The 16,552-nt window shown below is 44.5% G+C and overlaps 1 protein-coding gene across 3 annotated transcripts in view; it reads right to left on the reverse strand.

Moving 5' to 3' along the window:
• SYTL2 (synaptotagmin like 2) overlaps positions 1 to 16,552 on the reverse strand; it is a 99,835-nt gene that overhangs the window by 43,783 nt on the left and 39,500 nt on the right. For all 3 annotated transcript variants that reach the window (XM_079930847.1, XM_079930848.1, XM_079930846.1), the window contains exons 2-3: positions 11,974 to 12,471; positions 1,449 to 1,600 (exon numbers count right to left, since the gene is read on the reverse strand). In XM_079930847.1, the coding sequence (XP_079786973.1) occupies positions 1,449 to 1,600; positions 11,974 to 12,074 (253 nt within the window). In that variant the 5' untranslated portion in view covers positions 12,075 to 12,471. The remainder of the gene's footprint in view (positions 1 to 1,448; positions 1,601 to 11,973; positions 12,472 to 16,552) is intronic.

The raw sequence follows: 16,552 nt of genomic DNA on the forward strand, positions 1-16,552 counted from the left end.
ACACACCATCATTACCAAGTATTTACTGAACAGCTACAATGGGCCCAACTTGAGGCTGGGTTCTGGGACACAAAGCGGAACAAATGCTTCTATTCTGGAATGTCCCTCTCCATGGCCTCCTCCTCCCCCAATCTCTACACATCCAAATTCTATATCTTTCTTAATAGCCAGCTCAGATGCCAGGGCCCCCTTAAAACCTCTGTGATCCCTCTTCAGGAAATAACCTCTTTTGCCTCTGAACACCCAGAACTCTTTACCTGAACCTCTTAGATACTTAGCATCAACTGAGTGATGACTGAGTGCCAGGCATAGTGCTGAGTCCTTTGCATGCATTATCCTATGAGGAGGTAACTATTTTCCAAGTTTACAGATTTGGAAATTGAGGATCAAGGGGTTCAAGAAACTTGCCTAAGGCCACATAGCCAGTAAGTGCCAGGAATACTTTCATCGGTGTTAAGAAGATGAAGCAACATAAGGGCTCCCAATTTCCAAATACTCACATCCACAGGTCTCTTTACACATAAGTCTATTTTCTTCAGCTGCAAAACGGAGTCCACAGTACTAACTTGCACCCTTGCACCCTTCAAGATTTCTGAAGGTCTGGGTGGTTTTGGAAATCAAGAGGGCTGTGAGCAATACATAGCACATCATAAGAGGTCAGCCCTCATCTGTAAGGAGCGTGGCTCTGAGTCCGAAAGACTGAAATCCAGGAGCTGTCATTTGCCAACTATATGACCTTGGGCAAGTTACTTCCCTTCTCTGAACTTCACATACCCCACATATAGAATGCGGATAGTAAGACCTACCTTACAAGATTGCTACTACAATTAGAAATAATACGGACTAAACGCCTATCATACATTAGATACTGAAGAGGTGACAGCTATTTTCCTTACTGAGTACAGGCTAGAACTAGACAATGGCTGTTCTTAGGGATAAAGGTTTATACTGGCTAGTGCAGAGTTAATTAGAGAGAAGACACTCGGTTAATATTTGATGAACTCAACAGAATTCTAAAGAAGCCCTCAAAATGCTGTCTTCACAGTCCCTTAAATGATGTACTTGGTTTTTAAAGAAGTACCAGGTGTCAAGGTCATTGAACAGGGAGGCTAATCTCTTCCTGTCACCCTACTCAGGAGAAAAGGTGCCGAATTTTCAGAATTAAAAGCCAAAGAAAGAGGAGGTGGTAGATCCCTTATAACCCCCAATTGTCTAGGCTACTCCAATTCAACATGGCATCTAAGGGGCTTCCCTCCTCCTTCTTCACCACAATAAGTCACTTAGCCCTGCCCTCATCCATCCAAACCCAGGGCAAGGAGATTACGACCTAGAGGACTATGCATGGTGCAAAGCACACCCCTAAATGATTGACACCCTTCCTCTCTCCCAAGGACACCTTCTCCCAAGGACAAATGCTGGCTCTAAAAGTACTTGCCCAAGCGACTCACCTGCTCCCTGGTGCCTCTTCTTTCTCATGGATGCTCTGATGATATCTGCTCCGTGGATTTTCTCTCTGTGCCTTTTTGCCTTGGCTTCATAAAACCATTGGCCACTCATATTCTTCAGCTGCTGGTCATCCTTAATTTTTTCAGGCAAATGTCTACAAAAGAAAAAAAAGCTTTACTTTGCTAAGAACCCGCAGTAAATAAATGAGTTTATTATGACACTGCATAAAGAAATCTGTAAACATACAGCCAGAATGAAGTTCTCAATATCTTACAAGATCCCACAAACCTCCCAGATGACTAACAAATGTATGCTTTGACTGAAAGGTCAGAGAAGCCGAGGCCAACACTTTTTAAAAATTCAAAGATTTAAGCCATGATCCCCAGATGATGCCTGAAATTTCTCAAGAGCAAATTCACTCTTTGGCTGCAGGCTTGTTGTTCACTGTTCAAATGTAAATACCCCAGAGAAAGATGACATATTAAGCTTCCCTAAGCTTTGGTTTCTTCATCTTTAAAAAGGGGTTAATAATAGTAACCCACCTGACGGGGTCGCTATGAGGATTAAATTAGCTAATGCATGCAGACCACCTCTGCACGTGCCTGGCACCTAATAAACACTCACTGAATAACTGGCTCATCAGTTCTTGCCATTTCACTGAAATGAGCTTATCAGAGACTTTCCTGGAAGCTTGTAGGGGACAGTGCATGAGGTCCCTGGTTCTTAATGTTATGAATGAATTGAATTCAACAAGAAATGAATTCAACAAGACTGGCTGGGATCAGGAAAGATAATATTTATATGGGGTGGGGAGTGGAGGCAGACATAAATTCCATTTGTGCAGATACTGCATCTAAGTGTTCCATGTCATTCATGCTCATTGAAAAGTTAAAACCTAAAGAACAAGCCAAGTGCCACCCTCCTAAAATCTCCCTCATTTACAGTGAGGGGAAAACACTGTTCTACATGACAAGTCTTATAATCTCTGCATCTCTCTATCCACGTCAATAAAATGAGAATCAAAAAACCTATCTTTTCTTTTTGATAGAGCTGTACTTACGATAAAGTGGAATAAAAGCCTTAAGGGGACTTTGAACTCTTGGAGGGTAATGTGTCACAAAAATCCAAGAGGGTTTTATGATTGTCACTCGAGCCAATATGCACGCTTCCTAAAGTAGCCAGTCTAAGTGTTTTAGCCAGAGAACGTGTATGGCAGCCACACCCAAGGTGGTGGCAGGGCTGTGTGTGAGGGTTGCACGCAGGCCTACCTGGGAACGGGGAAGGCAGGAGGGGCAGTTACCTGGGTTCTGGCAAGTACGTTTTCTCTCTCCCAAGTGTGCCTGGAGAGATCTTTCCAGCCAGAGTCGCACTCTCTGCTGGAAACTCCTCTCTTCCCCCAGTTACCTAGAAAGAAGTGACCCTACGCCAAACATGTCCAATCACAACCCTTGGACACACCTTGCTGTGACAGCCCATCATCAAATCCAGACAGGGACAGTGTCTTCATTTCATGGTTCTGAATCACCAGAGGGGTCATGGTTCTTATAAAATGTTTCTAATGGTTTCCCATTGCCTAAATTTTTTTTTTTACTTTTACTGGAGTATAGTTGATTTAAAATGTTGTGTTAGTTTCTACTGTACAGCAAAGTGATTCAGTTATAGATACACATATATCCCACATAGGTTATACAGAGTATTGAGTAGAGTTCCCTGTGCCATACAGTAGGTCCTCATTAGTTATATCTTTTATATACAGTAGTGTGTATATTTACAATAGCCAGGACATGGAAGCAACCTAAATATCCATCAGCAGAGGAATGGATAAAGAAGACGTGGTACATACATGCAATGGAATATTACTCAGCCATAAAAAGAACGAAATAGTGTCATTTGCAGCAACATGGATGGACCTAGAGATTGTCATACTGAGTGAAGTAAGTCAGACAGAGATAAACAAATATCACATGATATCACTTATATGTGGAACCACTGCCTAGCTTTTCAGCACAGCAAAAAATCCACCCTGAGCTGCTGGTGGAGCTTTTTGCCTTCTCTTCCCAAAAGGACCACATTCAAGTTCAATTCCAGAAAAGAGAAGTCCTTCCAGCTCTCCTTGACTAGACAGTGAGCCCCTAGGGGCAGGGCCTGTACTCAATATAGCTTTTCTTGGTGTCTGGAAAACAGTGGGTGTTTATTCAGCGCTTTTGGAGTGAAGGGATATCATATGAGGTCCCTGACCACCTGGCTTCAGGATACCTGTTCAGATTCATTTCCCAGCACTTGCTCCCATGCTCCCCCACGGGCCAGCACACTAGACCTCTTACTGATCTCCACACTGCTCTTACATGACCTCTGTAGACATTAAGGGCTGGAAGGTGTGGCAGAAAGACTATGGGCTTTGATGTCTCCCCAAATTAGGTCCAACTCCCCATTGTGACCCTTCCTAAATGTGATCTTTGGCAGGTTACTGAACCCCTCTAAGCTTCAGTCTCCTTGTTTATAAAGATAGGGGAAAATAAGACCTACTCTGCAGGACTTCCGGGATGATTAAATGCGGTATTTACCTGAAAGTACCTAACAGTGCCCAGATCCTGGTGAGAGACCAATAAATGTGAATTCTCTCCAGATGTCTTTCCCTCACTTCTCTGTCCAGCACGTGGCCCCTCATCCCTCAGATCTAGGTAGCACCTCCCCAGGGAAGCCTTCCCTGATCCTTGAGGGCACTGTGTGGCTTGCCCTTCTCCGTGCTCCCACAGCTCCTCCACGACAGCACTCACCACACTGTGTTCCAATGATCTATTTGCACATCTGTCTTACACACTAATCCGTGAACTCTGCAAACTCCCTGAAGGCAAGGACTACCTCATAAACACCTTTGTAACACCAGCATCCAGCACGGAGCCTGGCACAGAGCTGATACCCAGACACTGTTGAGTGAATAAATCAGTTAACACATAAATGCTCAGCAGCCAACCTAGTCTGAGTAAAGACAAGAGACAAGAGAGAACCTGTCGCTGCTGGGGTTCAGTGAACCACGCTCCATCACAATGGCAGTGCCTCCTGCTAATGAGGCAGGCCACCTCAGCTCTTGGTGGATTAGGGAAAAGCATGATGAAATACGGCATCAGCCACCATCGTCTTGAAGAAGACCACAAACCCTCACAGCATAACAACTCCCAATTTCTCTTCATGAGATTATTTATTCGCTTATCTTTGTTGTTCACCGGAAAGGCGCTTTGTAAGGGTCCTTATGCAACTCTTGATCTGCTTCTGCCTAACTGACTGTCTGCAAGCCTCTGATCCCATTAAGCTTTCAGTGCACAGTAAGCCCGCACCATGTGAGGCGGGCTCATTGAAGCACATGGCCCTTCATAGTAAAGCCGTTACAGTAAAGAATTGAGGTTGGGTTTCTGGCTCATTTCTTTTCAAGTGGCAAAAGAATAGGAAATTCTTTCAAATTCAGTAAGTGCTATTTATATATCTCCTATCATGATAATCACTACTAGGGTAAATCAATCTCTTTTTCTAGCTTAGTCATTTGGAATATTTTACAGATGAACCCATATGTATGACATCAAAGCCCAAGTTTTATGAAGGTGTAGATTAAAAAAAGAAATCCGGCCATCTAGGTGGTGCTGTCAAAATCTTCTCTGGGGCTTCCCTGGTGGCACAGTGGTTGAGGGTCTGCCTGCCGATGCAGGGGACGCGGGTTCGTGCCCCGGTCCGGACAGATCCCACGTGCCGCGGAGTGGCTGGGCCCATGAGCCATGGCCGCTGAGCCTGCGCGTCCGGAGCCTGTGCTCCCCAACGGGAGAGGCCACAACGGTGAGAGGCCCATGTACCGCAAAAAAAAAAAAAAAAAATCTTCTCTGTACCTAGAGACTATTATGCTTAGTGAAATAAGTCAGACAGAGAAAGATAAATTCTGTATGATATCACTTACATGTGGAATCTAAAAAAATATACAAATGAATGTACATGCAAAACACAAATAGACTCACAGCCATAGAAAACCAACCGGTGGTTACTAAAGGAGAGAGGGAATGGGGGAGGGGCAAATTAGGGGTACGGGACTAAGAAATATAAAGTACTATGTATAAAATAGATAAGCAACAAGGATATATTGTACAGCAAGGGAATTATAGCCATTATCTTGTAATAACTTTTAATGGAGTATAATCTATAAAAATACTGAATCACAATGCAGTACTAATATAATATGAAATATAATATTGTAAATCAACTATACTTTGATAAAAAGATTAAAATAAAATCTTCTCTACCAGCCCATATTGATCTCTCAATTTTCTTGAACTCTAATTGTACCAACCAAATTAGCACTTGATTCTCTCGTTGTTGTACCATTTAGTTGAAGTGGGAAAACGGTAAGTTTCTTGACACTCACACTTTTTATACCTTACCATCCTCTCCACACGTGCATGTTGTACTTAATAGAGAGCTAAGGATAGAGAAGATGCTCAATAAACACCCATGGGCTGCCACTGGGCAGAAGTGAAGGCAGAAGAACACTCAACCCAGAGAAGACACTGTCCAGTTGGTCCTCCAGGCAGAACATGCTGGTCACACCCCATTCTTTCAGCTAATACATACAAAGCATGTGTTCGGTACTGGGCCTCACGCGTGGCACTTAACATGCCTCATCTCATTTAATCCTTACAATTTCACCATGATGTACAAAGAATTCAGTCAACTGCAAAAGATGGCCATCTTGCTTTCTCTGTATGGTAAAGGCCATATCTGTTCATTTTTTCGTTCAACAGTTCATTAATTCCCTATCATATACCAGGCATATGCTTGGAATTGTACATAAAAAAGTTAGTCCACAGCCCTAACTGCTAACATCAACTCCTGCGGTGCAGAGAGAGTGTGAACACTTTCAGAGGAAAGCCAGAAGAGCAGTGGCGCCCTTCATCCTGCGTTCAACATTTTTCCTGCTTGTACTCACGTAGCACACCCCAGCTTCTAGCTATTCATCATGATGAGGCAAAGGCCTAACATCATAGACAGGACCTGGTCGATATTATCTGCTCAGCTATGCATAGTAAGAATCAGCAGACTGGCCAGAGAGGTTGATTGATCCATTCCCAGATTTTTTTTTTTTTTAACCTTTCAGTATATTCTGGGCAAGATGGTTAGACTACGAGATTTGAAAGTACTCTTAGATGTCTGTTTTGAATGAGAGAATGTTTGTTTTGAATGGACCTTAGATAGTTACAAATGGCCTCACTTTATAGATGAAATGAGGCCCAGAGAGTTTAAGAGGTTTGCCCAAGGTCACACAGAGCGGGGACCGGAAGCCAGCCTGACTCCTAGCTAACGTTCTTTCCACTGCCCCATCATCCTGCCTGAGAGAGCCAAACATGATTTTGATTTCTAAGATGGCTATCACACTTCACTCTTTCTACAAAGGCATTCAACCTTTGATAGAGAATCTGAAAACAAACACGTGAAAATGAAATAAATTGCAAAAGTTCTTTATAGCGGAAAACAAGAAGAAACATGCATCACTTGTGCTGTGGACACACCACAGATCCCCACAATCTGCTGCGAGGCAGCACAGTGTGTGGGAAGCACAGGCTTTGCAGTTGCATAAGCAAGGTTTCAATCTTACAGGGCACTTAACTTCTCCACTCTATTTCCTCCCCCTTGTTGAGTGGGTTCAGCTACACTACTGTGCGGATGAAAGGGGAAAACGTGAAGCTCTGTGTACAGTGTCAATCCTGGACAAATGTTGGTTCCTTTCCCCTTTGCTTTCACAGAAAATGCCATCAGAGGTCCTAGAAAGCAGTTCTTCAATGACAACTGCCTTTGTTTAAAAGAAAGTAGGTCTTAAGGCAGCAGCTGAGGATCATAAGATGTGGTCATGGGCTTCCCTGGTGGCGCAGTGGTTGGGAGTCCGCCTGCCGATGCAGGGGACGCGCGTTCGTGGCCCAGTCCGGGAAGATCCCACAGGCCACCGAGCGGCTGGGCCTGTGAGCCATGGCTGCTGAGCCTGCGCGTCCGGAGCCTATGCTCCGCAACGGGAGAGGCCACGACAGTGAGAGGCCCGCGTACCGCAAAAAAAAAAAAAAAAAAAAAAAAAAAAGATGCGGTCGTGGTTGAGATGGTGTCTACTGCAAGAACGCCCATCACCCTAGATGTGGTTGTGTGTTTATGGGATGGAGGACGTGGTGCTGGCGGTGTACAGACACACAGGGGCAATGATTTCCTGCTGGCAGTGTGATGCAAAGCACAGGAAATACCACCTCCAGAGTGTGTCACTTTCAAACCCTAAGAGACTAAAGTTACATCTATGTATGTATGGTGGTGTTTCTTTAAAAAAGGAGGACAGAGAGGGAGGAGGCAGCGGGGAGCTAGAAAAAGAATCCATCCTGATGTCTGCTTCACTGCTGGTTTGTGAAATGTCTCCAGGTGGTAGTTAGGAAAGCAAGCTGGGTAGTGAGGCATGGTAATAACTGGGCCTAGCACTGTGGTACAGGTAGGGAGGCAGCATGAAAGACAGTGACCTGGAATTGCTTTCTTCTAACAGAACCCCCGAGATACCACAGTAGATATTCCCTTGGGTTCAAACCCACATTCTACTATCAACAGGTTGAGTGATTTGGGAACTGGACGCTTCCCCTGTTTGACACTCATTTTGTCATCCATGAAATCAGGATGGGAGGTAGCATAAAGGATAAATCATCTCCAAAGTGCCCTGAAAGAGCTTGGATGTGAACAAGTCAAAGCACTGGATAAATCAGGAATGGCAAACAGATTTCAATTTAAATCCAGCTCTCATCAACAGCCATATTGTAAAGGACTCTGAGGCAGTGTCTGGTCTTAGTGGGCAGCAGTGCTATGATCCATGAGTAATGTCCTCACGGCTACAGGAGGGTTCTACTCCAAAGCCCATAATGAATTAGCATTTGAAATAGCAGTCTGAATTTTAGTGGCAGATTGCCTTGCTAATGATGTTTTCCTTAGGCTAATATTAGAATTATCTAATTTATGTTTCTAAAGCCATATACTAACTTGGAGGAGGACTGGGGCATTGTAAAATCACGTTAGGGAAACAAGGTTGAGATTTTAAATTTGCGATTGATAATCCATTAAATGGTTAAATGGTAAATTGCTTGAGCACGGGGACCATGTTTCAATTACCCTAAAATTCCTTCCATTTGTTCAGAGAAGTTCCCTAGACTTAATGAGTACTCAATTAAATGTCACTGTATTAAATAGTTGAGAGTTTTAGGAGTAATTTCCTTCTAAGGAATCAGACCACTGACCAGAGAATTCTGTCCTTTTTTAGAGGCATAGGTGGAGTGGTGAATGAGGGAATTAAAATGTATCAATCACCTACTATGTGCTAAGAAGATTAAGAATTATCTTACTTAATCCTGACTGTAATTCTTTGAGTTTGGTACTAGGGTCATTCCCAGTCTCTGAGTTGAGGCTCAGAGAAGTCAAGTAACTTGCTGAATGAACCATAGTTGATCAATGGTGAGGACAGGATTCAAACTCACTAAGTTTTGACTCAAGGTCCACGCTAGGGCCCTTACTGTTCTTCTGAAAAAGCAATACCAGTGTGCAACATGGGGCAGAAGGAAAAGCAGTAGACCAAGAGCTTTTCTTATCATGGCTTTAGCACTGACTAGCTGTGTGACCCTGGGAAAGTCACTTCCCCTCTCTGGGCTTTTCCTTCATTATCTGTAAAGTGACTGATATGGACCCCAAAAATCTTTCCAGAGCTGTCAGGCTATCACTCTGATGGAAGAGCTAGAGACAAACAGCTGCGGGATGGTGACGGGGCTGAAAAGCAAAAGCCCATAGAATAGCATTTTCAGAGACCAGAAACCTAGTCATGGTTCTACCAGCCCAGGAGCAGACAGCCTCAGAACCAACCCAGGTTCCGTCAGTCCTAAAACCAAGGGTGCCAGAGCTCCATTCCTTTTGTGTGGAGCAGGTTACGGGTTGGGCCTCTGTCAGTGTCCACAGGCTATGGGCCTCATGCCCATCTGTGCCCCCCGCACACAGTCACTTAGTCCCGGACCTGCCTGTGGCCAAGTCCACATGAGCTGCTTGGTGCCTAATTAGGAAGGCCCCCAGAATGGTAGCAGTAAACAGGACTTGACTCACACGAGATTTTCACCACCCCAAGCCTTCTTCCTATCAGTTTACAAAAGCAAGAAACAAGGGCAGCACCAGCAGCAGCTTCCGAGGCATCCTCAGAAACAGTGCATGGAAGGAGAATCTGCGAAGTCCCTGCTACAAGCCGACTCACAGCATTCCTGCTGTGGCTGCAGACTGGCTGGTGCTAGTGGCTACACACACACCCCTTACAAGGCCCAGTTCCAGGCAGAACTTTGAATTTTTTTTTTTTTTTTTTTTTTTGCGGTACACGGGCCTCTCACCATTGTGGCCTCTCCCGTTGCGGAGCACAGGCTCCGGACGCGCAGGCTCAGCGGCCATGGCTCACGGGCCCAGCCTCTCCGCAGCATGTGGGATCCTCCCCGACCGGGGCATGAACCCGCGTCCCCTACATCGGCAGGCAGACTCTCAACCACTGCGCCACCAGGGAAGCCCAGAACTTTGAATTTTTAAGTATATTTTCAGCAATTACTGTAGATGCCTGAGAAACACCTCCACTCATCTCATACAGAATCAGAGAACTACAGGGAAGACCCAGCAGCCTGGAATCTCTGGGGTCAAGTAAATACAGAAGGGAGGGAGAATGAATCTCTCTTCGTAACCTGGCTAGATAGAGGAAACAGAATTACAGACCACATGTAAGGTCTTGTAAGTGGGAGGAATCAAAGATCGCAGCTCGCCAGGATTCAGAGTCCCCACATCCTGAGGCAGGAAGAGGGACAGGACCCGGTGCAATCCCAGCTCCACTGCTTTCTTTTCCATCCTCTCCATCTTATATTCTGAGAGACTAAAGGAATTCCCATTTCCCACTATGCTTGAAAAATCAACTAATATTTTCTCTGTGCTGCCCCCTCCCCTTCTTTCTAAAATGGGTCTAACGGTCTTCCCAGGATGTCCTGTCTGCTATAGTTTTCTTAGGGAGGGGAGGTGGAGTTAGTGAATGAGTACCTGAGGGCCAGGAATTAGGTCTCACTTCTGACACCTACGGACTACATGAGCTTGGGTGAGTCACCTGACCTGTCTCAAGGTCAATTTCCTCACACATCAAGTGGGTGTAATTACATCCCACCCTGCACCCCCAACTGCACGAGTGTTGTGAGATCAGAAGAAATAAAAGTCATGTAAGCTCCTTGCGATCTGTTAAACACTATCGATATATGAATTGTTAGTAGCCATAGTTAGACACTCTGGAGTGCTTGAAGTGAATTTCAGCATGTTCTTTTATAAAGCACCCATGTTCAAATTAGGGTCAAAATATGGATAACGAAATATGGGCACAAAGAACTCCATTATTCATGATCCTGCTATCCTAAGAAGTAAGAACAGGGCTTATGTTCCTTCTGGATAACTCCTAGGTTGGGGATCATGCAGTTACTATGACTAACTCACATTCAGGAAACCTTTCGCTGCCTTCAAGGCCCCAGATCACAAAGGCAATAGATGGCAGGGCTTGGACTCAAGCCCACTTCTTCAGCATTCTGACCTCACGCTCCTCCAGCCCCGCACGTGAGTGAAAGTGGTGGGAATGCTGATGTGGAACATTTGGGTTCCTCCCAAAGTGAATAGTGTGTCAAAGTTGCCACTCCTTCTTATGGAACACAAATGAAAAACTGGCTCAGTCAGAACTAATTTCAATTGCTGTTGAAACCAATTCAAACATTTCTGAAGATGGGCAAAAATGTGAGCTACTTCTCAATTTATTTTCTTCTGAAAACTTTAGAAATTAAAATTTTTTTCTAATTTCATACATGATCCATTTTTTAAGTAGATTCAGTTAAAAAAGTCGATATATATGTGTGTGTTTATATATATATATATATATATATAGAGAGAGAGAGAGAGAGAGAGAGAGAGAGAGAGAGAGGTAGATGTATATATGTGTTTGTATACATTATTTCATTTTTAATCCAGTGTTTAATAATTTAAAGGAGTTTAGTTAGGTTTTTAATCAAAACTATTTCTGGCAGGAGTCCTATGGGATAAATTAAGAGATATGGGGCTTCCCTGGTGGCGCAGTGGTTGAGAGTCCGCCTGCCGATGCAGGGGACGCGGGTTCGTGCCCCGGTCCGGGAAGATCCCACATGCCGCGGAGCGGCTGGGCCCGTGAGCCATGGCCGCTGAGCCTGTGCGTCCGGAGCCTGTGCTCCACAACGGGAGAGGCCACAAGAGTGAGAGGCCCATGCACCAGAAAAAAAAAAAAAAAAAAAAAAAGAGATACGGAGGAGAAAGTTCTGTCCAGGAAATAAACTTAAAATTGGAATCCGTTAAGTCAGGCTCCAAGTCAGAACTACCACTTAAGGTTGAGGAAAGAAAAGTGTCCCATCTTCTTACAGACTGCCCATCCTCCCATGCCCGAGGACCCGTCCGGCCTCTTACCTGACTCTCTCCTCTTCAGCCCTCTTCAGGGCAGCATCCCGCTGCAGAACCTTCATGATGGCCTCTTGCTCTTCCTCTGTCAGGAAGCTTAAGTCGATCATTTTGAAACGTGTACACAAAAATGACAGAAACAAATATGACTTAAAATTCTCAAGGCTAAACAACAGTTACTGTAGCCCAGATGATCAGAAGATGCAAAAATGAAATGAAACGATATCTTGTTCAGTTCTTCAGCAAAAGTCTTCTATTGGCTGGGTAAAAGTTTTAGGTGGCTGATAGCAAAATCCTCAGCGCCCTTTCCCTCGAGGAAGCAGTGGTCTGTGGGATGATGTCAAGAAGAGGCTCTCGGGATGCTGCATTCCTTGCCAGACAGGTCACTTGTACCTACAGCGGCATTCTTGCTCACGCCCCCTCTCCTGGACCAGTCTGAGCACAGTTTATTCTCCTTCCGTCCAACGTCAACTTGATGAGAGGCAACAGCATCTGAGCATCACCTACCTGCAGAACCGTGAGACAGTAAACACCACACAGTGAGAGGCAGTTCCTATAAGCATTGCTCATTATTTTAAGATTTAAAGCTTGTCTGGGGGTAGAAAACTGACCATGTGAGATGGTGTCTGAGATCAGGGAAACCAGTTCTGCCAGCTTCTTGAGCAAATAGAAAATGGGTCATGAAACATACTTCAACTCAATTCCGGACCGCCAAGATGGAGAGTGCACAAAAACGCCTGTCAATGTTTAACCATCCACAGAGGGAAGAGATGGTTGCAAAAATGCTCACTTCTTCTTGCATAGGGACATTCTACTAGAGTATATCTGTGCTCCGTAATGACAAGAGAATTAGTATTGGGTAGAGGTAATCTGCACAACAATGGGAATTGTTATTCTCCACTTAGTCCCACCTCTAACTTTTGCTCAACCTGGAGCAACTCACCTAGCTTGTCTCCCTTCATTTCCAAGGAGAAAGAACGCTTACTGGTGTTGTGTATATAATCTGGGGGAATGGAAGAGGCAGAATTTCAAAACTCCTCAACATTCAAAGTGAGCATTTTTGCATAGGACCATGGGCAAGAATCCTATTTTCTTTGAGGCATTTTAAATCCATGAGCAGTGAGAAGATGAGACCTACAGAATGCCACAGCCAGGTGGAACTTCAGAGATACTCCAGGATCGGGGCCCTTTAACAAGCACAGTACTGTATATACAGTAGACACTAAAAAACATGGGTTTAATAAATTTTAAAGCAGCCCTACTTAAGAAAATACAGTGTGTACACTAGTGATTTTTATGAATAAATTCTTTGCTCTTTGGTAAAACAGAATTACTAAGAAGTACTCGCACCACTACTTGCTAACTACAATCCATTAGGCAAGTTACCTAACCACTCTGAGGCTCAGTTTCTCATTAGGACATCCTTCACAGGTTGTCAGGATTAAATGAAATAATGAATATAAAAGAGCGCATAGCTTGCATCCTGTACCAAAAATAGCTAAAAATATATTCTAGCTTCCTTTCTGAGTTCACACTTTTGTCCCATCCAGCTGATTAAGAGTGTACTGGTTACATAATTTCCTTTTCTCTTTTGTATCTTTCTGATGTCCCCCATGAAGCTTGGACTTCGTAGGCAGGTACTCAGGTGACCTTTATTTTATCTTCCTGTAGCTCTTTGCATATTGCCCACAGTGACGACTCAAATAAATATTAAGACAACACTTCACACTTATTTTTTTTAATTTGCACGCACTTGCATATGTTACTGCCTGCTTGTTTGTCTTGAAAAATAACTCATCCTTCAAGATGAAAGCCACCACCTCCAGGAAGCCTTCCCTCACTCCCATAGCCAGAGTTAAATGCTGTAGTAGATTCAATTATTACTAACTCTTCACTTCCTCCCTGAAACAGAATTATACAATCATGTTGCCACTACAGTAAGCAGAGTATTCATCCCTATCTTTCTGGAGGTGGGATTGGCCTGTGACTTACTTTGGTCAATGGAACGTTATAAATGTGATGCAAGCATAGTCTGTGGATATGCTTGTGTGGTTTGGCTTGGCTTCTTGTACTCTGGCCATAGACCACAAGAAGAGCTTGCCCCAGGTAGCCACTGCCTCTTCAGTCAGGGTCTCAGAAAAAGAGATACAAGAACAGACCAGAACCTCATCCACCTGAAGCAGGGCCACCTTAGCTGGTCTGTAGGTATTGAAGCAAGAAGTAAATATTTTTTGTTGGAAGCCACTGAGATTTGGGGTTGTTATACAACGAACACGTTTGTAGCAGGAACTTGACTAACACAAAAATTTTCTCCTCCACCTACGTATCTCCACTGTTATAATTATCTGTCTGCTCTCCATCTCTCCCATCTGACTGTGAGTCTCTCAATGTGAAGAAATAAGTGAATGAGTTGGGACTTCCCTGGTGGCGCAGTGGTTAAGAATCCGCCTGCCAATGCAGGGTACATGGGTTCGAGCCCTAGTCTGGAAAGATCCCACATGCCATGGAGCAACTGAGCCTGTGCACCACACTACTGAGCCTGCACTCTAGAGCTCACAAGCCACAACTACTGAGCCCGGATGCCGTAACTACTGAAGGCTGCGCGCCTAGAGCCCATGCTCCGCAACAAGAGAAGCCACAATAATGAGAAACCTGTGCACTGCCACAGAGTAGTCCCTGCTCACTGCAACTAGAGAGAACCCATGCTCAGCAATGAAGAGCCAACGCAGCCAAAAATAAATATATAAATTAATTAATTTAAAAAAAGAAAAGAAATAAGTGAATGAGTAAATGAATTAGTGAACCTAATCCAAATAGACAACTTCACTACGGGATGGCTATCTCAATTCTTTCATGCACAGTAGCTTCCTTTCATGTGCAGTAACTTCCTTAGATCTCAAAGGCTGGCAAGGAAATAGATTCAGGCCACATTCTTGGAACCATGTCCTTCGTGAGGCATCACACTGCCTCCCAGGTTCAATGGGAGATTGTTTTTAAGTTCAGTGAGTCGAGGACAGGAAGAGAACAAAGGAGAAAAACAACTTAAATTTTCCAGCAGTGGTAATTGGCAGGGGGGCTAAAGGGAGAAATGCTGGTTTCCACACCTCCAAATAGAACTATAAGCTAACGAGTGCTTCTGTGTAAAAGCTTCTAGGGTTAAGTTTTTCCTAAAACTAGGCTATTTGGTGAGGCAAAGGGCAATGTCCTTATTTTACAAAGAAGTGAAGGGCTCGAACCCTTGACTCCTAATTGGGTAGTGGGGAGTTACTACCCAGCCAGATCGTGGGAAAGCCCTCAGATGGCAATCAAGCCTCTTCAGTACCAGGTGACCCCCAACTCCCAATATTCTGGATGATATCTATCATGAGAGCTAGTCAATTTCATTCATTCATTCAACAAACATTTATAGAGAGCCTATTATGTGCCTGACACTGTTCTAAGCCCTGGAGATACATTAATGAATAAGACATTAAAAACTTCCTGTCCTTGTAGAGTGTATATGTCAGTTGGAGGGGATAATGATCAAACTAAATAATAAAAACATAAATAAAAAATAAAAACAATTATGTAACTTTTGGGAAGGTGATAAGAGCTCTGGAGGAAAACAAAGCTGGGAAGGGAATAATAAGGTGAGGGGCATTAGAGTTTTACAGAGAGTGGCTAGGGTAGGTCTCATTGAGAAGATGATACTTCAGCAAAAACTTGCCAGAGATGAGGGAACGAGCCACGCAGATATCAGAGGGTCCTGAGGTGGGAGTGTATTTGACATGTTCAACAAACTTTAAGGGAGCCAGTGCTGGAAGGCCAGTGTGCCAGGAGGAGAAAACGATGGAGCGGGCCAGAAAGGAAATAGGTCAGACTGTATCGGGCTTTGCAAGGACTGTAAGATTCCTGCAGCAGCAATAAGGGAGGGCAGAAAAAAAAGAAGGTAATAGGGCTTCCCTGGTGGCGCAGTGGTTGAGAGTCCGCCTGCCGATGCAGGGAATGCGGGTTGGTGCCCCGGTCTGGGAAGATCCCACATGCCGCGGAGCGGCTGGGCCCGTGAGCCATGGCCGCTGAGCCTGCGCGTCCGGAGCCTGTGCTCCACAATGGGAGAGGCCACAGCAGTGAGAGGCCCGCGTACCGCAAAAAAAAAAAAAAAAAAAGAAGGTAATAAATATTCACTGGGCACCTCCTAACGCCTGGCACTGTACATATATCATCTCATTGGATCCTCACAAAGATCTGAGGGAGGTATTTTGTTACCTTTTTTTTTAAATGAGGACCATGAGGCCCAGGGAGGTGTTTGCCACCAAGCTTGTGTGTGGCGGGGCTGGCATTTGCCAGTGGCTTTGTTAGAATAGGTCACTCCGATACTGACATCTCATTTAATTCTCCCCTGCACACAGATCCTCAAACTGGGGAAGCAGAAAAAACGCTCTTCTGTCTGGCTGTGGACCTTCTCTGCTTAAGCATAAAAGAATCACTGGCCCAGAGCTGGCTGTCAGCATGGAGGCAACCTCAGTGCAAAAATTCGGGAGGGATGAATCTTGGCAACAGGGATGCCTGACGTGTTTACAGAAGGAGTAGCTCCCGGGATGAGCAAACA

This window comes from Stenella coeruleoalba (assembly GCF_951394435.1).
Source record: "Stenella coeruleoalba genome assembly, chromosome: 8".
Classification (NCBI taxonomy): Eukaryota; Metazoa; Chordata; class Mammalia; order Artiodactyla; family Delphinidae; genus Stenella; species Stenella coeruleoalba.